Source organism: Sturnira hondurensis, unplaced genomic scaffold, assembly GCF_014824575.4.
Source record: "Sturnira hondurensis isolate 20B ecotype Veracruz unplaced genomic scaffold, ASM1482457v3 Scaffold0011178, whole genome shotgun sequence".
NCBI classification, from domain to species: domain Eukaryota; kingdom Metazoa; phylum Chordata; class Mammalia; order Chiroptera; family Phyllostomidae; genus Sturnira; species Sturnira hondurensis.
The window spans coordinates 1,675,467-1,697,113 of NW_028083809.1; the positions used below are offsets into that span (position 1 = coordinate 1,675,467).

The 21,647-nt window shown below is 57.3% G+C and overlaps 2 protein-coding genes across 22 annotated transcripts in view; one reads left to right on the top strand and one right to left on the bottom strand.

The window, feature by feature from the left end:
- The window catches only part of JADE2 (jade family PHD finger 2), a 47,797-nt gene that overhangs the window by 24,413 nt on the left and 1,737 nt on the right, over positions 1-21,647 (bottom strand). For 3 of the 12 annotated variants that reach the window (XM_037059530.1, XM_037059532.1, XM_037059529.1), the window contains 5 exons: positions 17,908-18,091; positions 13,188-13,245; positions 11,970-12,152; positions 11,178-11,266; positions 339-496 (listed from right to left, as the gene is read on the bottom strand). In XM_037059530.1, the coding sequence (XP_036915425.1) occupies positions 339-496; positions 11,178-11,266; positions 11,970-12,152; positions 13,188-13,245 (488 nt within the window). In that variant the 5' untranslated portion in view covers positions 17,908-18,091. Of the gene's footprint in view, positions 1-338; positions 497-11,177; positions 11,267-11,969; positions 12,153-13,187; positions 13,246-17,907; positions 18,092-18,184; positions 18,638-21,454; positions 21,595-21,647 lie in introns of those variants that run through there. The other 9 variants (XM_037059536.1, XM_037059534.1, XM_037059539.1 and 6 more) reach the window with 7 other exon arrangements.
- Positions 19,548-21,454, top strand: LOC118996228 (serine/arginine repetitive matrix protein 3-like). Of its 10 annotated transcripts, none has more exons than XR_005068451.1 (3): positions 19,548-19,622; positions 20,717-20,796; positions 21,033-21,454. XR_005068451.1 is itself a non-coding variant. In XM_037059540.1 (3 exons), exons 1-3 carry the CDS (start codon positions 19,866-19,868, stop codon positions 21,162-21,164), a joined length of 264 nt encoding a protein of 87 aa, XP_036915435.1. In that variant the 5' UTR covers positions 19,747-19,865; the 3' UTR covers positions 21,165-21,454. The 10 variants fall into 10 exon arrangements, 1 of the variants encoding a protein (XP_036915435.1); XM_037059540.1 differs by lacking the exon at positions 19,548-19,622 and adding an exon at positions 19,747-19,917; XR_005068443.1 differs by lacking the exon at positions 19,548-19,622 and adding an exon at positions 20,063-20,221 and having other exon boundaries at positions 20,670-20,796.

Consider the following 21,647-nt stretch of genomic DNA (forward strand, 5'->3'; position numbering starts at 1 on the left):
GTAGACCACCGCAGGAGGGAGGTGTCATTGTCGTCATTCCCACTTCACAGGGACTAAGGCCCAGGGAGATTACACTTCTGGCCCAAGGTCACAATGAATGTGAGTAGCCATTGGAATCCCGGCTGCCTGGTCCATCGCTGCGCCCGAACCCAAGGGCTTAGCCTCAAAAGTAAACTGCCAGTATTTCTGGAACATCTCAATGGTTTATGGGCTAAAAAATCTAACAAAAGAAAGCTAGGCTAGAGAGGAATCCCAGGACTGGAAGGTCCCCTGCTATGTACTCCCAGTCCCCTGCCCCCGCCCTGGCCTGGGCCCCTAGCCTGGGCTGCCCAGCTCACCTCACCACGGGCTCTGGGATGGCCTCTGCTCCCGCGGGCACCTGCACACCTTTCTCCCACTCCTGTCGCCACGGGTCGGCCAGGATGTAGTAGTCATCCGGGCTGAGCTGGTGTGAGTCTGGGATCTTCATGGCTGTGATCAAGTCCGTCCGGAAAACCTGTTGGGAGCAAGGGCGGGGAGGGTGGCTTCAGACCGCCTCCAGGGGGGTCTGCTCCACAGCCTGGGGGAGGACACGGCAGGCGCAACTCGGGTGGGCTTTCCGCCCCTCAAAGTCAGATGCCCAGGAAACCCAGTAAGCACAATAACGCATCTTCTCTGAACCCCACACAGGGCTTTTTGCACATAGCCGATGTTCAGTAAATGTGCTGAACTGAATTCACATGTGCTCTGACTTGTTACAGGCCAGAGTGATGAATGGGAGTGGACCTCGGAGGGAAGAGGAAAGGCTGGGAAAGGCACAAAAGAAACAAAAGAAACAAGTCAGATGGCAGGAAGGCCTCTGCGAAGGCAGTGCCACCACTACGTGACTGTTCGGCATTTTCCGTCGAAGGCCTGCAATTGTGTTTGGCAGTCGCAACACTGTGCTGCAGGCCCAGTGGTGATGTAAAGAGTGCAGGGCACCCACCCCAGGTGCACAAACTGCAGGACTTTGTGCAAACAGTGGAGTGGGTGGGGCTTGGGGCAGCCCAGAGGAAGGCTTCCCACAGGTCAGGGTCTCCGAGGTCTCTCCAGCGCCAGGACATGGGAGTCCCTGCTCAGCAGGGGTCCTACCACTCCACCGTGTGTGTGTGATGAGTAGGAAGAAGGTGGGGTGGAGTTCTTTCTCAATCAAGGTCATCCAAGTTCCCCCAGAGCCGTGCCAGGGAGTGGGCGCACCCCGAGCTTTGGTGTTGTTCTGGTCACTCAGGAAACTGTTTTTCCCAACGTTCTGTCTGCTGCCCTCCCAGGCTCCCCCCAGAACAACCTCCAAGCCCAGCCCCTGTACCCCCATCAGTGCATCAGGGCACTCTTGTGCCCTGTTGCCTGACCCCACTGTGGCTTCCCAGGAAGGGCCGCTGTGGGACTTGGTGGCAGCTCCAGACTACATGCCTTGCTTAGGTACCAGTGTCCCCAGTGATCCTCTGTGAGAATCACAAGTTAAAGATGAGGTGGCATCACTCAGACCAAAGACACCAGTTCAAGGAGTGCTCTAGACTCGGACCAAACTCCAAACCCGCCCCCCTCTGGAAAAGCCAGCATCTGGTGGCTCACGACAAACTCATTCATGGTAACCTCTGCCTGACGGGGGCCCAGCGCACTGTCTGCGCCCGTCTGGTTCGAATCTAGTGCCAGAACAGCAAGAAAACAACTGAAATGGCTGCACCAAGGGGGTTCGGAGCAGCATCTTGCAGAAATCTAATTAACAACCGCACCTAGCTAGAGAGGGCCCTGGCTTGAAAAAGGTCAAGTTTCTTGAAGACTCTATTTGCCAATATAATTTAATCGTTAAGACAAATACCCTAACATTTAATTAGGGTGCCAGTGTGAAAAAATTAAAATGAGATTACAATTAAATGCTAATTAAACAGAAGATGGAATGTGGTGATTTTACAGCCCCAATAATTTGCATATCTTATTAGCAAGCAGTGAGCTGCAGACACAAGAACATGGACTCGGGCGCTCGGTGCTTTTGTGGGGGCCTTTCCCAGCTGAGGCCTCGGCCAAGCCCAGCGGGCGATCACAGCCCACAGGGGACCCATCACTGCCTCCAAGTTCTCCCAGCCCGGGCAGGCCAAGGGGCGCGCCCGTCAAAGCCCCGGGGCGCTGCCCGTTCCGTCAGCTCATCTCCCCACCCCAGGAATCAACCTTCAAGAGCCCAGTGTCACTCTGTGCCCTTCGAGGGAGGCATGAGTGAGTGTGAAACCTGTCACTGTTCCCTCACCCTGGGCTGCAGCTTAAGTGCCTCCTCCTCCAGGATCCTTTCCCTGACCCCCTGACCCCCTGACCCAGGGAGCGCCGAATGCCCAGGGCGCCACTTCCCATTCCATCGTCCAACCTCACCTCTGGGCACTCTCAATTCTAATGACTAACTGGTGTCTTCATGGTGCTTGTGTCACACCCTCTCACTGCCACACCTGTCCTGTTCTCTGCTGCATTCTCAGTGAACAGGGGCCGGCACATAGTAGGTGCTCAGTAAGCAGTGGCTGAGGGAATGAGTGAAAGGGCTTCTCTGATGAACTTGAGGCCCCCAGCTGGCTCCTGGGAGTGCTTTCTGAACGCCTGTCAACAGGGCGAGATGCCTCATAGATACACCCAAAGCTGAAATCCCCAAGCACACGGACCCGAACCAAGCAACACGCAGCGACTGGCGTGCAGGGTTCAAAGCCTAAGGACCAGGGTGCTGTTCATGCGGGAGCTGGAAAGACCAGCATGCCAGCCAGACCCGCTGGGAGAAGTGACCCTGACCTAGGGACAGGCTTGGCACGGGAGGACTCAGAGCAGGCGGGGTCCCTGGGCTCAGCCTGGCCAGGGGCATCCAGGAGTGAGAGAAGCATGGTCTCCAGACAGTTGCAAGTTTCGTCCTGGATCGCTGAGAGAACAGGTGGCAGATGGGACACCAGTGCCCTCTCAGGTGAGGACTCATGGAAGCACAGTAGGGCGGCACTACCGCATGGTGCCAGGTAACACCTAAAGGATGCTGCATGCCTCATACCAGCTGCTCTTGAGTTAACTTATTACTAGTCTCTACACCAGCTCTGAGGTAGGAGCTGCCATCACCCCCATGTTACCGTTGAAAACCCCGGGACTCAGTTGGGTTAAATAGCCCACACAAGGTCCCCCATGTCGGAAGTGGCAAAAGAACCCAGGCGACGACCACCCCATAGCCCCTTTGCCCCTTTTGGCCACAAGGCTCACTGTCACTTCTGTCAATTCCCTTGAGTGAACCCGAAGTCAAATCAGGTGGCTTCTGCAAGGGCTGCATTATGCAAACCAGACAGAGGCTTTGCAAGTTGCAACTGCCCTCAAGCAGAGCTGCAGGGGAGTTGCAGAGTGTGCCTCACCAGCCCCGAGCCCTCTCCACTGAGGTACTCAGAGCACTTTGCTCTGCCAGCACAGGGGAGGGGTCCGCTGGGACACTGCCCCTTGCCAAAGCAGGGTGGCCTGCCTCAGCCTCAAGGTCTCAGTCCAGCCCACATCTGCTCTGGGAAGACTTCCCCAATGCCAGGCTGGGTTCCTGGTTTCCTTGGAACTCCAACAGCCCCAGTGTGGAATCTCTTGGTTTCTCACCGCGTCTCCCCAGGAGAAGGCCATCTCAGTGAGGTCTGGCCCTGCAGCAAGCTGAGTGCAGGGGTGCACACAGGGCCCAGCAGGTGCTAGGTGCCGACATAGGCTGAAGGACTCAGGAGTCTTCTGGGGATCTGTGCCACCGTCCTGGGTTGCAGCGGGACTACCGCCGGCACACGACCTTTCAGAGGAGCCTCCGTCCATCTACGTCAGACCTGCCCACATACGGCAACTCACTGTAACCCAGATGCCTCTGAGTTGCCAGAGGTTAGGCTCGGAAAAAAGGCTCAATTATTCTCCTAACATGTCTCTAAATGATTTGCAGAAACTAAATAAAGAATAAAATGGACGCTGATGAACTGGAGGCCTCTCTGTGGCAAGAAAGTTAGAAGCTGGAAAACAGGCAATTTTCTAAGAATGTGAGTGTTTACTATTTTTCTCTTTTTGGCAGAAATGGACAAATTGTCGTTAAAGGCCTGTTGCCTAGCAACCAAGTTCTGCTGAGCTGCTTAGGAGATGTTAATTGTAGCTTCTTCAAACGGTGGGAAGAGTGTTCAAAGGTCTAAAATTCTAATGTGATAACCCATCTGAGTGCCAGAGGTGCGGGCGCAGCTCTGGAGGGAGCGGCAGACCCTGCTCTGGCCGGAGTGAGGACGCAGTTCACGGCCTGGCCCTTCGCATTCACCAGAGTCTGTCTAGCTTTCTGCCCCCATTTCTGCAGGGAGAACCCAAAGCAGACTCTGCCCGAAAATACCAGTGGAGTCTGACATGACCTCCAAAAGCAAATAAAGACAATGACAATGGGCAGCGTTCACCGTGCCATGCAGTGAGCTCTCGAATACAACCACATGACTAGTGGATATTATACGAATAGTTCATCCCAGGACCTTGGACTCTGCTTCCTTTTCTTCAGGGTAAATTACTGTATCACAGTATTCAGACCAAGTGGAAGTCCGTTACTTATGGGAAGGCCCTAGCACCTGCCACAATCACTAAATGGAATTGTTTGTGTCTGTATTTGTTTGGTGTCCCTTCGCTCTGATGTCCGAGTTGGGAGAGGCAGAGCCTCCTATCAGGTTGATCAGGGCACCATCAGCAGCAAGGGCCGGCATGCTGCAGGGGTTCAAGAAATGCCTGTGGCGTGAGTGAGCGAATGGATGAACTCGGATCCACCTGAAGTGTGGCTACACTCGGAAACTCCCTGTCCTGCCTGGCAGATGGGCTGGCCCCGAAGATTCTTCAGTGGGCTTCAGGAGCCGGTCTTGGTCAGTCCCAAAGCCAAGGGAAACGGAGCCCCAGTGCAGAGCCCGGAGTGGCACCCGCCCCCCCGCCCCCCGGCCCTCCTTAGGATGTCTGAGGGTCTGTCCTGAAAAGTCGAGCGAAATTCCTACTGGATATCTCATTTTGATCCATTTTTTCCTGAGTACCTCGTCTCACCAGAAACAACGGGTAGTGGCAAAGAGCAGCCGCCCCGCGGTGACAGAACAAGCCCTACACCCAGAGCAGTGATCTCACCTAATTCACAGCGCCCCTCCCACAGACATGCGCACTGAAACTCACCGAGGGACGTTAACGCTGATGCCAGGTCTGCACTGTGCTTTAGCCACCGCGATGCTACCTGCAAACCCGCCAGGTATTCCCTCTTTAAAAAAATACCTTTCCTGGGCTGGAGCCTGATTATGAGTATCTCAGCCAAGAGCAAAGTTAAGATACTAAAAAATTAGGCATAAAACACCAGCAAAATAAAGGCTGAGTCTCATCCAAGCTACCACATTTGATCACACGCTAAAAACACACACAAATACCCGTCCTCTCTCTCTCTCAACATCTCTTTCTCTCCCACAAGGATAACAGCACTTCCTGCTCTTAAAAGAGAATTTATTACATACATTTCTTTTGCGAGACAAGTCCCAGAGGCTAGCAGGCCTTTCCAGCTGGCGGGAGCAGCACTGTTTCCAACTACACCAGACCCAGAGGGAGGCAGCGGGAGGCTCGGCGGCGGGGCTCTCCCCTCACCGGCACCCGCTTCCCGGCAACACGGGCTGCGGCTGCAAACAGGGCTCGAAACCACGGGGCAGCCCAGAACCTCCCTGGGGATTCTCCTGTTTTCTCTCCCAAGTCAGTGGGCACCTGGCGTGGCAGCACAACATACACCATCATTGTGTTAACATGAATCAGGTTGCACCCGACACCTGGACACCAACTCGGCCCTCCAGGAAGGCATCTTACTGATCCCGAGGTCTTGTGCCCCAACACAATGGAGCCACCCCTGCCTTTCCCCAAGCCAGGAGGGTCTCATTTTAAAAGCAAAGGGTTAAGCCAATGACCTGTATTCTCACCCTTCACTCGCTGAACTTTCCCCAACACTGGGGGTCTTGGGGACAACCCAGTGCCGGCAGAGGCTGAGCAGTGGTGAACCTGCAAAGAGGTCCCATTCCCTCATTCAGAGATGTACTAGTTTGTCACCAGGGCCTACAGAGGAGCTGCTCAAGACACTTCTCCAAGGAGGACATACAGATGGCCAGTAGACACACGAAAAGATGCTCAACCTCACTAATCATCAGAGAAATGCAAATGAAAACCACAGTGAGATACCACCTCACACCTGTCAGAATGGCTGTCATCAATAAATCAACAAAAAACAAGTGCTGGCGAGGATGTGGAGGAAGGAGAACCCTTCTGTACTGGTGGTGGGAATGCAGACTGGTGCAGCCACTGTGGAAAGCAGCATGGAGATACCTCAAAAAATTAAAAATGGGTCTGCCTTTTGATCTAGTGATTCCACTTCCAGGAATATATCTGAAGGAACCCAAAACACTAATTCGAAAGAACATAAGCATTCCTATGTTCATTGCAGCATTATTTACAATCACCAAGACATGGAAACAGCCGAAGTGTCCATCAGTAGATGAGTGGATAAAACTACCACAGTCATTTACACAGCAGAATACTACTCAGCTGTAAAAAAAGAAAGTTTTACCCTTTGTGACAGCATGGGTGGACCTGGAGAACATTTTGCTGAGTGAAATAAGCCAGTTAGAGAAAAACAAACACCATATGATCTCACTCATATGTGGAATCTAATGAACAAACTCAACTAACAAGGAAACCAGAGACAGACTTGTACATGGAGAGCAGATGACAGCTAGTGGGGTGGGGAGGAGGGCAGGAGGTGGAGGGATTGGGCAACAAGGAAAAAGGGCTCATGGACACGGACAACAGTGTGGTGATTGCAAGGGGGGGTACAAGGGGGTTTAATAGTGGAAAATATAGTAGTGGAAAATATAATAAAAAATAAGATAAACTTTAAAAAAAGCAACACGGGAGCTGAGAGCTGGATCCCAGCTCCCACCCACCCTGCTCTGGGACCACCCAGGTCTCTGTCCCAGGGAGGCCAGTGTCACCTCCGCTCACTCCTGGATCACCCCCCCCCCCAACAGCTCCACAGGTCCCAGGAAAGGACCATCACATCTACAGACCGGGAAGTCCATGCAGGCTGTAGGGAAGGACTCTACTGATGACAATGCTGAGGCTCAGAAAGAAACAGTCATTTGCCCAAGGTCACGGAGTCCCTCAGTAGCTGGGCTGGCTGCACCCCGAGTAACGGACACTTTCCTGTGTGGGCACCTGCATCCTGCTGCAGCCCGAGGACGAGCTCCCCGGGGATGGGACCTGCACCTCAGCCCCTATAGTGCCAGGCAGGGTCTGTCACATGCCCCCGTGTGCGTGCTGAGTTTAAGCAGCACCAGGAGTCCCTGGGCCCGAAGATCCATGGGCCTGCCCACTGGATGAGTTCTGAGCATCCGACTTTCTGAAAGCAGCCTCCCTGGAGGAAACCTCCACCGTGTGGCTGGCCCCACAGGCCGCTCTGCCTTGGCCCGAGGAAGACAGCCTCACAGCGGCTTCCAGGTCTCTCTCTCTCTTTTAAAAAATATTTTATTTATTTACTTTGAGAAAGAGGGGGTAGGAGGGAGAAAGAGAAGGAGAGAACCATCAATGTGTGCTTGGTGCTTGTGCGCCCCACACTGAGGACCTGGCCTGCAACCCAGGCATGTGCCCTGACTGGGAATCGAACCAGGGACCCTCTGGTTCGCAGGGTGGCGCTCAATCCACTGAGCCATAGCAGCTAGGCTACAGGTCTCTTCTTGAACTGCCCTGCCAGGCAAAGGGCTTGGCAGCAACCTGTCAGTCCCCTAGCCTCCAGGAGGGTGGGGGTGAGCTGGGGCACTGCCCCCACCCACACTCTCTGCCTCTGTTTAGGTCATTGCATCAGGCTAGAAAGGCTCCCCTCCTCCCTGCAACCTCAGGATCTTCCAGGAAGTCCCAACCAGGCTGCAACTCCTGTCTTAGCAAATTAGGAGAAAGGTCTATGGCAGTAATTCTTAATCCTGGCTTCTAGGGGGAAGGCTTTTTAAAAGCACAGATACCTGGGCCCCACTCCAGACCGTTTAAGTCAGAATTCCTGGGGGTGGTCTGTGATCTCCATCAGACTCAGACAGATGCGACCCACAAAGTGTTAAGCACCACCAACCAAACAGTGATGCCATTTGGTGAGACACGTCAAGTCAGAAACCCAAGGCCTCCGCACAAATTCTACACTGATGCCTCTCCAGGCCAGGCTAATAATCCCGCTTCCTCCTCCGGGCCTAACCTGGCTGACTTAATCACGGAGTGACAGGAGCTTGGCCTTGTTGGGATGCTGCTGGCGGGCAAAGCAGAGGAAAGCAGCTGCCTGAGTCCTCGGGGGTCAGCCTCAGACTTGGTGGACTTCCATCAGAAACCCCGGCCCAGGTTCCTAGGCCCCCAGGGCCTGTCCCAACAGCCCCGGGGGCCTGAGGACTGCACCCACCTTCCACTCCCACTGAGGAAGGCCACCCACTGGCTAAGGGTAAATGAGATTCTGGGCCTCAAGGCCTCAGCCCTGTCCAGGGTCCTGACTCCTGATCCGAGTGCTTTGTCCTGCCCGGGGTCCCCTGGCTCTGGTATGGAGGGTGTCTCTAGATCTGCACCCTCAGTGTGCACTGGGAAGGGAGGGCCTTGGCAGGTCACCACAGGGACAGCCCCTCAGGTCTCAAGGAAACCCAACCCCAGCCCTCTCCATAGCTGCTGACTTCACTATGGGCCCGAGGTGCTGCTATGCTAAGTACTGTCAGTCCTCAACACCCCACTCCGTCACTGTCTCCATTCAGAGGTGAGGAGAGGAAGGGAACCAACTGTGTGGCTACCAGGGAGGGGGTCCTGCACCACCCGCATCACTCTGCCAACATTCTGGCTGGGGACTTGGGCCAGACTGAGAGCAGACCCTGTGACCAGAATGACAGCCACCCCATCCACAGGCCTCTTACTCTCCCGGGGACAGGGCCCTCAGTCCCCAGGCCCAGTAGACTGGAAAGGCCGTCCTCTCCACACCAGTCACAGAAAGAGAAGGTTATAGCCCAGCAAGATTTAGTGCAAACGTTCTCTGCTGCCAAATCCTCCCTTTCGTCTCCACCTTCTCATGAGCCAAATAATTTGGAACCTTTCAATGACAGCTTCCTCTCCGCCCCAAGATAGCTTGGAATTTATGGTGGCGATGGCTCAGCCTCCTCACTTAGGGGATGAGGGAAACCTCGAAGGCTGCTCTCCAGCCTCTGGGGGAGGGAAGCTTGTCCCAGGCCATCGTTCCAGGCGGGAGGACTTCCTCAGCCCTCCCGGAGCCCAGGACCCGAGGGCGGGGCCTCCTGTACTCCAACGCAGGGCCACATGCAGCCAGTCCCCAGAAAGGGCCAGCACCACCATCCTCACCACAGCCTGGCTCTATTTTTAGGTGGAGAAAGGTTCAAAGGCTCTGAGCTGGAAAACCCGAGAGGCAGGGGAATTTTCAGCCCCATGCAAATCACTCTTTCTCCTCGACCTGCATTGACACCTGTTTCCTCCCAGCCACCAGCCTGTCCTGGGTGTCAGTGGCAGTCCAGCCACCACCCCCCACCCAATCTCTGCCCTGACAGCCGGCCCCTCCTCCTACTGGTGCTGGAGGGAGGATGGAGCTCCTCAGAACTTCCCCCGCCTTTCTCCAACCCAAACAGCCATGGGAAGCAGCTGGCAGGTTCTTCTCCTCCAAAAAGGGCATGACAATCACTGCCTCCCAGGACCGCCAGGGCACACACAAGTAGCTATTGTTTTACTATTTCAACCATAACAATAGGGGAGCCCCTGCGGGTCTCCAGATGGAGGGCAGGAGGAAGAGGTGGGCAGTGGAGTTGAGGAGGGGTCCTCCCAGGGGCTAGTCCAGGAGGACACGAAGCCTCAAGAATAGAATCCTCCTCCCAGCTTCCGGTCCAGTCCTGACTACATTCCTGGAGGTACCTCCTTCCATCTCCACCCCTCCTCCACCAGCCAAGAGGCGACAACAGGTTGGGGGATGGGTGTGGGAAACATCAAGTCTCAAAGGCTCCCCACTCCCCACAAAGGGCGAGCCCCAGAGTCTGCCAACTCCAGGAGGCCGGGAGTTCTTTTTCAAATGCAAGTTTCTGCGGAAGACCCCCCAGAGGCTGGCTAATGACCCTTCTCACCCAGACCGCTCCTAGGCCAGACCACTCCTGGGGCCGAGGGCGGGAAGAGGAGGGCCCAGGCTCAGAGCACAGATACCGCCCCTGCCCCGCCCCCACCCCAAGCCAAGGGCCTTCTCACCCTGGGCACTGTTGGCCCCCCAAACTTCAGGTCTTGGCTCTGTAACTTTGGGAACTTAAGTTCCCTATTATAACAGGACTGAGAACTCTGGGCCGGCACCTTTAAGGATTAAAAAACTAAAGCCTCCAGCCCATTGCCTGTCTACTCTGTATGTAGACTGCAGGCACCACCTCTCTCAAAGGCCTGATTCAAAACCCCCACCTTCTCAGAGACTCAGTGCTCCCGTGGCCTCCTCTGTGCCCAGGGAAACACACTGAACACCCAGGAGAGAGCGACGAGGCCCTGGGTGGGTGGAATTCTAGGACTCCGTCCCCACCCCCACCCCTCTGGCAGGTCCCGAGGCCACTCTACCTGCCACAGGTCAAAGTAAGGAAGGCGGCAAAGTCAAAGGCATGTTAACTGGTCCTAATCAGGAGCAGATAACTGGGTGATTCTGAGCATCCATTCTCTCCGCTTAGCCAGCAACCCTGTCACCCTTGCTCAGCTTCCAAGGTGTCCTGACTCCTACTCCTCTTACCCCACAGCCGCCGCTGGGCTCTAAGCCACCATCGTCCAACTTCTGGTCAACTGCAACAGAATCTTTTCTGCTGCCACCTGTGTCCCTTCTCCTGACAGCCAGTGGGACCTTCCTTTCATTAGAACACTGGAATATGTCACTGCCCTGCTGATGATCCTGGAAAGGCTTCGTCTCTTGCTCAGATCAATAGAAACATCTTTACAACTTACAAGGCACCACACTCCCCCCATTCATTCCACTCAGCCACACTGGCCTGGCCCAGCCACAGCGGTGCCCTCTGCCAGGAGTGCTTCCCGACTCGTCCGTGGAGCTTGCTCTCCCCAGGCCTCTGCTCCTTGGCCTCCCCGTCCCTGCTTCACCTTTCTGTAGGGTACTGGTCACTACCCACCTCCGAGGGCTTCTTCTCGTTCTGCCGGGACCAGCCCGGCTTGGTGCTGCTGGGCAGTTTGGAGCATCTTGAGGCAGATGTAGTGTGACCTGCAGAGATTTTTTAAAAAGCCCATTAGGGGCCCAAGGAAGGCCACAAACACCAGCCACCCACCCCCAAGGCCAAGAAGCCTGTCCTTGAAGGTGCAGGAGGTGGCGTCGCTGTGAGCGAGCACCTGGTGGCCTGTCCCCACTCTGGGCCTCTCCAGTGATCCACGAGGACGTAACTTCCCCTCCACCAACCAGAGGGGCTTGGGAAATAAAAGACCATGACTGGCACTCAATGTTAGCTTCCTGTGTGACCCACGACAGTCCCTTGCCTTCTCAGGTCCCTGGCCTCCTCCTGGGTGGAATGTCCAGAGGGCAGACAGAGGCGGGGCAGAGCCGCAGACCCACAGACCAAGCCTGAGCCCTGGCTCAGCCAACTACTAGTTTGTCACCCTGGGCAAATAACAGCTTCTCTGAGCCTTGGGGTGCTCTTCTATAAAATGGGGGGCAGGAGACTGACCGCCTGCCTTCGGAGGGTGGTCTTGAGAATCAGAGGCTTTCACGCCTGCCGTCTCAGCACACAGTGCCACCTCAGCTCCTGTCACGAAGACCTAAGGCCCTTGATGAACGACAGGGCTGTGGCCTCCACCCTGTGGGTCAAAGGGGCAGCAGCCATGGGTGGGCACAGTGGGGGGGGGCTGCTGAGAAAAGAATGTGCACCAGCCTGGCCCGGATCCAATGTGGCTACCGCGGCCCAGACGCCCACCCCTCGCAGGTGCGCGGCCCTCGAGGGCTCCTCTGCAGGCAGTGAAGTTGAGAGGATGCTGCTCGTCTTGGCTCTGCTGAGCCAGGCCACAGGCAGTGCGGTCACAGCCGCGGAGAGCAGGAGGATGCTGTGATCTCCTGCCACAGGGAGGAAGGGCTGGCCAGGTTTGACACCAGAGCCAAGCTGAGCCAACAGACCCCAGAGGACAGTGAATGAGACCTGCGCAGGGGGCAGGGGCTGGGACCAAACCTGCCAAACTAGTGCACCTGCCTCAGGCCCTTGGGGGGAAGGTGTGGATCTTGGGAGCTCTAAGGGTCCCCCAGTGGTCTCCTTAACCCTGGGTGCTCATTAGCTATGGGAACCAGCAGGTCTGGGGCAGTGGGGCTCCAGGCCCCGCCTCCGTGGCCACGCAGCCCCTTCCTCAGCCTGGGCGTCCACCAGCCTCCTCCACTAGGCAGGCTCCTCCTGGCAGCGAGTCTCTCCTACCCAGGGCAGCGTGGAACTCCTTGCTCCTGGGGCAGCTGAGAAGAGCTGCCTGCTACCACTACAGAAAAGCTCTCGCCTTACACCAGGCCCCCAGATCTCAGAAGAGGGAGCCCTATTTTCTCCTCGACAGTGTCCCCCGACCCCTAGACATCCCAAGGACACCCTCAGCCCATACACTAGCCTACCTCAGAGAGCCTATCAGAGAGACCCCGTGAAGGTCAGACCCCTTCACTCATTTCTTCAGCAAACACTCTCTGGGCACCTGCGATGTGCCCGATTGAGCTGGGGATGAGGAAAGAGCAAGACACGACCCGTCTGAACAGGAGCTTACCAGGTGTTAGGTAACCATACTTATCAGGTCCTTACAACAGAGACAGGTTTTCTAAGGGCCGTGTAGAAGCCTCCTCTAGGGCCCTGACTCCACAGGAGGACCACAGGGAGGGGATGTGGCCTGGGAGCCAGAGCCACAGAGGCAGAGTCCCAGAGAGGAGCAGGTCTGTCCCCACCAGAGCCAAACAGGTGCGGCTGAGACCTTCAGGGTAGAGGGAGTGGAGCAAAGGGGACCTCGAGACCCCGGGGGTGTGGTGTGGGCGAGTTCCCTCGAGCAGAGGGACCCGGTCCAACTTATGCCTTCATCCCCACCGAGACCGCACAGCCTCGCCCCACTCGGGCTGTGGGCCCAGTGGCTGTTCGAGGGCTGTCCCCGGAAGAGTCCCAGATGGCGGGCCTTACTGTCAGTGGTGTCCGAGTTGTCGCTGCTGATGGAGTATTTTCGCCTCTTCTCTTCCATCTGTAACAAAAGGCAGGCCCCGCTGTACTCACAGGCAGCTCGGGAAACCCTCGAATCCCCCCCAAATCACCAGAAACCTACCTCCCCACACTCACCCTGCCCCGCCAGCCCCACCACCTCCCCACCCACCCTGTGCTGGGGTGGGGAAGGGGAGAGGAGGCTGTACGTCCCACCTCCTGAACCTGGAGCCTCAGGGGAGTGGGAGTCTAAGACGACAGGACTTGCCCAGAACTAGCTTCCTCTTGAGAAAACCCAGGCCCGTCAGAGAACCCACCCCCATCCAAAAGCTGCGACTGCTGCCAGCGAGGAGGGGAGGGCAGAGGGAAGGAGGTGGACCATGCTGCCTGAGTTTACAGACAAGCCATCCCGGTCAGCACCGAGGACACGTCCTGAAAGGGGGTGACCAGGAGGGTGGAGATGGGGGTGGGAACAGGAAGGCTCCAAGCTGGGTCCCTGAGACACACTAGGCCCAGCGGTGACTGGTCCTGGGCTCCCACCAGCCCCCAGGGCCCTTCTCCAGGTAAAAGTACAAACCAACTATATATCCCGACTGCGATCTTTAACTTCAAGCTAAGAAGGGCAGCTCTCCCACGCTCAGTTCGCTCCTCTCCCCACGCTCTCTCACCTGCCTCCAGTTTCTAGCAACCTGCTGAGTTGTGAGCTATTAGCTTCATTTACTGGGGAGGCTCAGTGCCTTGTCTGGCTAGTAACTGGCTGAACTTGGATTTGAATCCACTTGGCCTGGTCCCTAAGCCCGCACCAAACTGCCCTCATCAGCTCCTGCCTGTTGGCAGTGCTTTCCCACCCGCTATTTCCTCTAATCCTGCAGAGACCTGGGTGGCCAAGTCTGCTCTAGCCCCTCGGAGGGGAGCACCCCAGGCGGCTTGTTAAACTGCCCGGGGTCTCAGGCCCAGAGCACCTTCCACCCTGTTCCAGTCGGGAACCTGGGCCGCCTCCCTGCTCACGGCAGGCGACAAGGCAGGCGACAAGGAGCCCGTGTCAGCAGGGAAAAGCCCCACTGCCCAGCCCAGCTGTGGGCCTATCAGGCTCCTGGCCCTGCCTATGATCCTATCTGCTACCTGCCAACACCCCAAATCTGTCCGTGCCAGGCCTGGGGTTCCCCTTCTCCTACTGTTCTCCTACTGCATGCAGCCCCGCAGACCTCTGAGCTGACCAGGAGGGCCCACCTGCCTGGGACTAGACCTGCCACCATGTCCCCCAACAGAGAGATTGGGATGACAGGGAGGTTCCCTGGGGCTGTGTACGGCCCGGCTCTGAAGGTACAGACAAGGGGTCTGCAGAAGGGGTGCGGGTATGGAGGGATGCCCAGCAGTACGAGCTGCAAGGGCGGCCAGGTGGTGGGGACAACTGACTGTGCCCGGGGTGGGGGACGCTGTGGTACACGGGGACCTTACAAGGCCCCCAGAACAGACCATGGGAACAGGCGGGCATGAGGGTTGCTTCCCTCTTGCAGATGAGGAAAACAAAGCAAAGAGGTGGAATGACTTGCCCAAGACCACAGTGCTTTTAAGAAACCTGACATGCGAGGCCATGCTCTTGACCTCTAGCCCTCCCTGCCTCCGAGCAGCGCAGCGCCTGCAGGCAGTGATGCTCTACCGCCCAAGGCCGCCCGTCCTCACTGTCCTCTGGGGTCGGAGAATGAGTTTAAACAAATCCCTGACTCTAACCTACATCTTCCCTACCCAGCTGCCTACCCTACTGGTCGGGTAGGAGTCGGGGAGAGGCGCTACCAAGGCACCCACCTGCTTCCCCCTGCAGTGGGCTGTGCAACGCATTTCTTTTCATTTCTAGCAAAGAGGGCACTTCCAAGCCTGGCTCTCACATAGCACACAAGCCACACCCCTCGCCAGACCAGGGACCATGGGAAATACATACCTCCCTGAGGACACACACTGGATCTGGATTTTTACATAAATCTCCTGAACTTAAAATGTTGGCAACTGATTCAGAACTTTAAAAACACTTGGAGAGGGCCAAACTAAACACGTCTTTGGGCCAGAATCAGCTGGTGAACGTAAATGAGAGCAGCAGAAGGCCCTGAGCGCGGTGGCTGGCTCTCCACATAGGTGTCGCTTATGAATACCACAGCGGCCCTGGGCCAGGTAGAGACCTCCTACCGGTGCCCACCTGGGGGGCTCCTCCTCCTCCTCCTCCAGGCCACGCTGCACAGTAGGGAAGGTCCTCTATATGAGGACCCCTGACACCAACACTTTTCTCATAACGCTGTGTCCTGCTGCCCGGGACCTGCCAGTGTGCAGACCCACATCCCACCCTCGGCCAGTGCCTGTCCACCCTGCCCTGTGTCACACAGCCCTGAGTCCTCCTGGGCAGGGTGTTACTAAGGGGGCAGATCTGGTGGTGGCCTGACTGAAACAATAACTGGGCTTCAGAGGAAAGTCACTGTCGGTGAGTGAAGCTTCTTGCCTTTGAACCAAGCCTGCCCCAGAGGCCTCCCTGCCTCGGGTGAGCGTCCTCGGCCGGTGGCTAAGGAAGCCCCAGATGAGGCCGGGGCTCTCCTGCGGGAGAGCCTTTAGCCCCATGATCCCTGAACCGTCCATCCTAGCAAGGGGGACAGGGAGCACTCCTTTACCAAAGCTGACGTCGGAGACTGCAAATACAGGTGGGGGTTGGGGATGCTGAGACTTGACCTTGGCCTCTAGGTTTTCCCTCTCCATTGGCCCCTCCAGGTTCTCCCCAGGCAAGGTCTGTTCTGCAGGGGGCGGGGGGGGGGGGTCACAAGGCACATTCCTCCCACCTACAAGGGAGACTCAAGGAATGAAAGGTCCCTTCCCTTCTGTTTGCTTCCCCACACTGTCCCCAGCATGGAGACGCAGATAGGAAGCTCATCTTTGGGAGTGTGGGTGTCAGAAGGTCACCCCAATGCAGCAGCACCCCCACAGCCTCTCTGTGCATCCTCTACCCCACAGCCAACCCTTGGCAAGCCCAGTGGGCTCTCCCTGCAGAATGCGCCACCTTCGTGGATGGGAGGATGAACCCACCCACCTTCCCCCCATTTCTCCTGCCACCAAGCCGGTCCAAGCCCTCTCGTCTCCCGCCTGGACTCCTCACTGACCTCCCAGCTTCCACATCACTCTCTCACAATCCAGGACCCCTGCAGCAGCCAGAACGATCTTCAAAAAGTATAAATCAGACCATATCATGCCCCTATTTAAAATCTTTCAAAGGCTTCCTGCTGACCAAAGGGTAACACTCAAGCCCCTGACCACAAGACCATCCCTAACCTTCACAAATGCATGTTGCCCAGCAGCCCTTCCCCCCACTTTCCAGCTACACCTGCCTCCTCGCATTTCCTGACACAAACTCCACAGTCGGTGCTCTGGGACCCCTACACAGTCCGAGTGCCCTCTGCCTGTAGTGGTCCCGGGAGCCAGGGTACGTCTGACTTTTCATTTCTCAGGCTTCCACTGAAATGTCACGGGCTCTACGCATAGTGCCCGTTGTTCAGCGTCTTCAGGGCATCCACCCCAGTTTGTTTGCTAATCTACCCGTTAAACCTCCTCCAGAGTTCATGGTCCATGGGAGTGAGCCCACCTGGATCCCTGCTAGAGACGCAGCTCCCTCCTCGTACGGCACCCAGCACGTGACAGGGGCTCGATATGTGCAGAGTGCCAAGGATATTCCCGTCCCCTCTCTGTAGACGTGCAGGGACCACACAGTCCAGTGGGCCTGCCTGGAGCTCACAGGACAAACACCTCGGCCCTAGATTTCGCCCTGTTCTCACAGCCCTCTTCCACATCTTAACCTCACACGTTTTCCAGGGCTCTCTATTTGGTCGGGCTCTTGGCTAACGATCAGTGCCAACTCAGTAATAGGGCAGCAATTTGGTGGCAGATGTTTTCTTGGCAGCGCCGGTCACTGGTCTTAGTGGGGGCCTTGGGTCTGGACTTGAAACACCAATGCCCAGTGCCAGCCCCCTTTAAAGACCTCTCTGCAAATAAACTCAAATAAACACCCCGGGCCTCCATTAACGCCCTTCCAGCTGACCCTGGGAACAGTGGGCCTTTCAGGCCTGCTACTGCAGCCGCTCCCCGGGCAGTTAAAACACCCCAACCTGGCCTCCGGCCGCTCCTCTCTGGGGGCCACCAGGCCTGCCCCGACCGCCACCACACGCAGCAGGATTTCGTCTTCCTCCTTCAAAAAAGGGGAGTGGGGGAGGCTCTCAGGCAGGCAATTTACCATTCCAGACACAATCTCTCAAAGAGAAACAAAAACTCTCCCTGTCTGAGGCAGACCACTAAGGCGTGTGTGTAATAAGATGCTAATACAATTTAATGATATTTCGGCTGGAAAACCTGTCCTCAGAGCCTCCTTGTGTCGGGAAGGCCAGACATTCAGAAAACAAGAACTGCTAGTCTTAAACGGCTTTAAACAGGGGTCAGGGCCCGGCTCCTTCCTATCTCTCATTAACGTTAAAGCCTTCTCAGGGGCAGTAACTGCCGCTACAGAAATGATTTTGTACACACAGACCCTCACACTTGCCTCCCCGCGCACAGGGAAGCCCAACCTCTCCTCCTGCACCCATCACTGCCCACCTACCATTCCAAGTGTCCCGGAGTGCACCCAGCTCCCCTGAAACATGCAGCGCGCACCCACCCTCCAGGCCCCGTTCTGAGGACATACCAAGGGGATCCTGGGAGAGTGACAGGGGCTTTGTCTACTTTGTCCTTCGGCACCTCTCGCCCTACTCTCCACCTCAGAGAGGGCAGAGCTCAGTCCGCTTGCTCCCACAGACGGCTGCCCACTGGCAACGGCAGGGTCCTTCTGACCCCTTCTTCAGAGAAGGGGGTTGGCTCTTCGGCCAAGCCTAAAGGGGAGAGATCAAAGGTCAAAGCTGCATTTGGACCCTCTCCAGGTCATTAATAATAGTTAGAACGACTAATACTAATCAAGCGCTTACCACATGCCTGGCTTTGGGTTTAGTCTTCTTTATGGTAGGCACTGTCACTAACTCTATCTGTAAATGAAGAAACTGAGGCACAGAGTAATTGACATGCTGGTGACTGCACAGCCAGCGTTCAAAGCTAAACCTCAGATGGTGTACCCCATCCCACTGGGCGACCCCTCCTGAGTGCGGCCACTACTCCAAGTTCCCATGGATTGTCTGAGAACCTTCCTGGAGTCCTAGGCTTTGAGCCACATGAGAAGGGTCCTAGGTGGAGGGCAGGGAAAGCGAGCCGCACTCCCCTCCTCACAGCTCGGACCCGGCCTTCCCTTAGGGAACCTAAAGGGAGAAGTGTGAGGCCCACGGAGAGCCTGCTGCATGAACTGGGGCGAATTTGGACGTGGAGGCCTCCGACCTGGGTCTCAGGCATAAGACAGCCGTCACTCCGTTAACTGGAACATTGGTTAACCAAAACACCCTGCTCCCAACCTCTAGGATGTGGAAGTTGGTGTCAAACGCCTAACCTCCACTCCAGGGTGCACCTGGGGGCTGGGGACCAGCCGCCCCACCTCACCTGCCATGAAAGCTAAGTGAGATTTCTGACAGCCCCTTGGATCGGCGTTACTGACTGTTCAGCCAGGCAATTTAGGGAAAGGAAAAGCCTGTTGGATGGGAAACACTCTGGAAACATTTGCTGCATCTCAAGCCCAAACAACTTTATCCTTAAACACTTCATCTCCAAAAGTGCTGGGGAGACCCTTGGCCAAACAGTTTCACATCCAACATTCCCTGCAAGTCCTGCTGCCTGGGGCGAGGGCTTCCCTCTGCGAGGCATTTGCTGTGGAACCAAATGCTTTTCTACTCTGAACAACAGCCAACAGCACTTCGGACAACTAAGAGGGCTCCAGATCAAACAAACAGCCCTTTTTTTCTACCATGCAAACTTTCTCAATAAATTATTCGCCCACTTCGGATCAAAGCCTGTTTTTGCAGCCTGTGACCTAAAAAGCAAATAGCATCTCTTAAACATGAAAGCCCTCCTCCCTGCCTGGGTCGGCTTCATTACTCATTCCTTCCCCTTACAGTTATTCTGTTGTTATTTTCCTCCCCTGCCAGCAGGTCCCAACCTGCCCCAGGAAGATGGGACAGGAGGGATGGTGCGTTCACTTGGGGCCCTGAGGTGAGAGAGGAAGTCAGGGTAGGGGAGAAGCCAGCACCCTGAGAACCCAGGAAACAGGGCCAGCCCTGGCTGGCAGCTCCCTGCCAGGCCCTTTTGCCAAATGTCCTACTGGGAATTTTACCAGTGAAGGGAGTTAATGCCGCCCTGGGCAGAGGGGCCAGGAGGCCCTACCACCACCGGGACCCGGACTCAGTTTGCAAGCAGAACCGCAAAGGGGTCCTCCTTTGAGCCTGCCTGGGCTCAAAGGTCAGGGACCCTCCCCTTTCAGCAAAGGTAAGAGGGAAAGCCAGCCACGCCTACTCAGCGCTTCCCCACCCCCTTCGGTAATGCTGAGTGCAAATATGATGCCCCCTGATGACCCCCCTGCAGAGTTTCAGCCTCTGGATGACACTCAGAATCCTGCACACGAGCAGGGGCTGGGGAGGGGGTGTGCTGAGTGCAGCGGCAGGGTTTGGAAATCTGCAGAGACCCGAGTTCCCCGCTGCAGCGTGCCCTTGGCACCGGGCAAAGGGAAACATGGCCTTTCCGGCCCCCACCAGCCCTGGGCACCAGACTTGCAGCGGAGACGGTAAGAAAAAAAAAATAAAGAAAAGTCAACTGCCCCGGCGGGTGGCAGAGGGTACGGGGTTGGGCGGGAGGGGAGGGGGAAGGACGGCACGCGCCTCCAGCCTGCCCCTGGAGGCAGTCCGCGGGACCGCAGGCTGGAGGCGCGCCGGCGTGATTCCGACCGCGGGAGCCGGGAGGAGGAGCCGGAGGTGGCTGCAGGGGGCTCCGGCCCAGGCCAAGGAAGGGCAAGAGGCGGTTGGGGCCGAGGGCAGCGCCGAGAGGTGGACTGGACGCCTGGGGCAGGGGAAGGGGTTTAGGTGAAGCGAGTAAGGGCCCCGTGCCCCTTGGGGGGTGAACAGCTGTGTATGATAGGGAACTGGGTGTGTGTTGGGGGGGTGTTCTGGGCCTCTGGAAGGTACAGTGAAGCCTCCCTGCCTGCCTACCTCACAGACATCCCCATCTTCAGACATAACAGGATGACTCCCTCTCATCCCTTGGCCTGGAGAAGAGGGTGTGTTAGGGCCCAGGATGGGCGGGAAGGGACCGGAGGGAGCCACAAGTCTGCACACAGGCGGGAGGAGGCGGGCGGGAGCCGCTCCGCAGGCGCAGGCGAGTGGGTGGGAAGGAGGGAGAGGAAGAGAGGAAGGAGGTGAGGCCGGGAAGATGCCACTGCCGGGGGCGGGGCCGGACCGGGGATCCGGGAGAGGGACTGCAGCGGTGCTTGGTGGGGGCGGGGGCTGCAGTGTCACTCATTTGAGGGTCGGGCGTGTTAAGTCCAGGCTGGGGCTGCCACTTGCCTACGTCTTCCCGGTACCACCCAGGGCGCAGGGGCGGAGGCGGAGGGCCAGGGACTGCAGAACCATCCCCGGAGCGGGACGCGAACCGGCTGAGTTGGGAGAAGGTAAACAAGGGCCACGCCCCCTGCCGTCGCCCCGCGGGCGCGCACCCGCCGCTCCGGCCGCCGCGGGTACATTTCCACTCTCCCAGCGCTTCTCCCCCGCCGGACTCCCGCGCAGCCCCGGAGGGGGGAGCTGCCCCTGACCCAGCCCGCATCCCCCGGGCCGGGGCTGCGCACCCTACATACTTACCTGGAAAGGGCGTCCCCCACCCCTACAAAAATCTGTTTAATTTGTGCAGAGCCTCCGCGCCCGGGAGCTGAGCATGCTGCCCCCGCGTGCAGCGCCCGCGTGCACCCAACCCAGAGAGGGGGCGACAGGGCGGAGGCGGTGGCCCCCGGAAGGTGTCTGGGACCCGGCCGGCTGCACGTGAGCCCAGCGCGGGTCATGTGCACCGGCTCAGCCCGGTTCGGCGCCCGGACGTGCTGCGTATCAACAAAATGAAACTCGGGGCGACAGGAGGGCAGTTAGCTCCGGTTCCTCTGAGCCCTCCTCCCCGGCCGCGCGACCTCTCCTCAGCACTGGTCTCCCGCCGCAGCCCCTCTGCCCGGCTGTAGCCGCGGGGCAAGTTGCAGCCCCAGCGCGCCCCCGCCCGCCCGCGCCCCCTTGCCGGCCCGGGGGCGCTTTGCCGCAGTCATTAATAAAGAAGGTCGCCAAACTCACCCTTCCAAAAGTTGTTGTTGCATGCGCCCCTCTCAGCCTCCCCGCAATGTACTCTTTAAACACGACTGACCAACATGCGCAATCTCTCTCTCCTGTGCTGTGCATCCCCCCTCCCCCCGCGCGCTGGCTTCCTAGAACAGGCAGCCAGCAGGAGAGAGAGGGAGCGAGCGAGCTAGAGAGAGAGAGAGAGAGA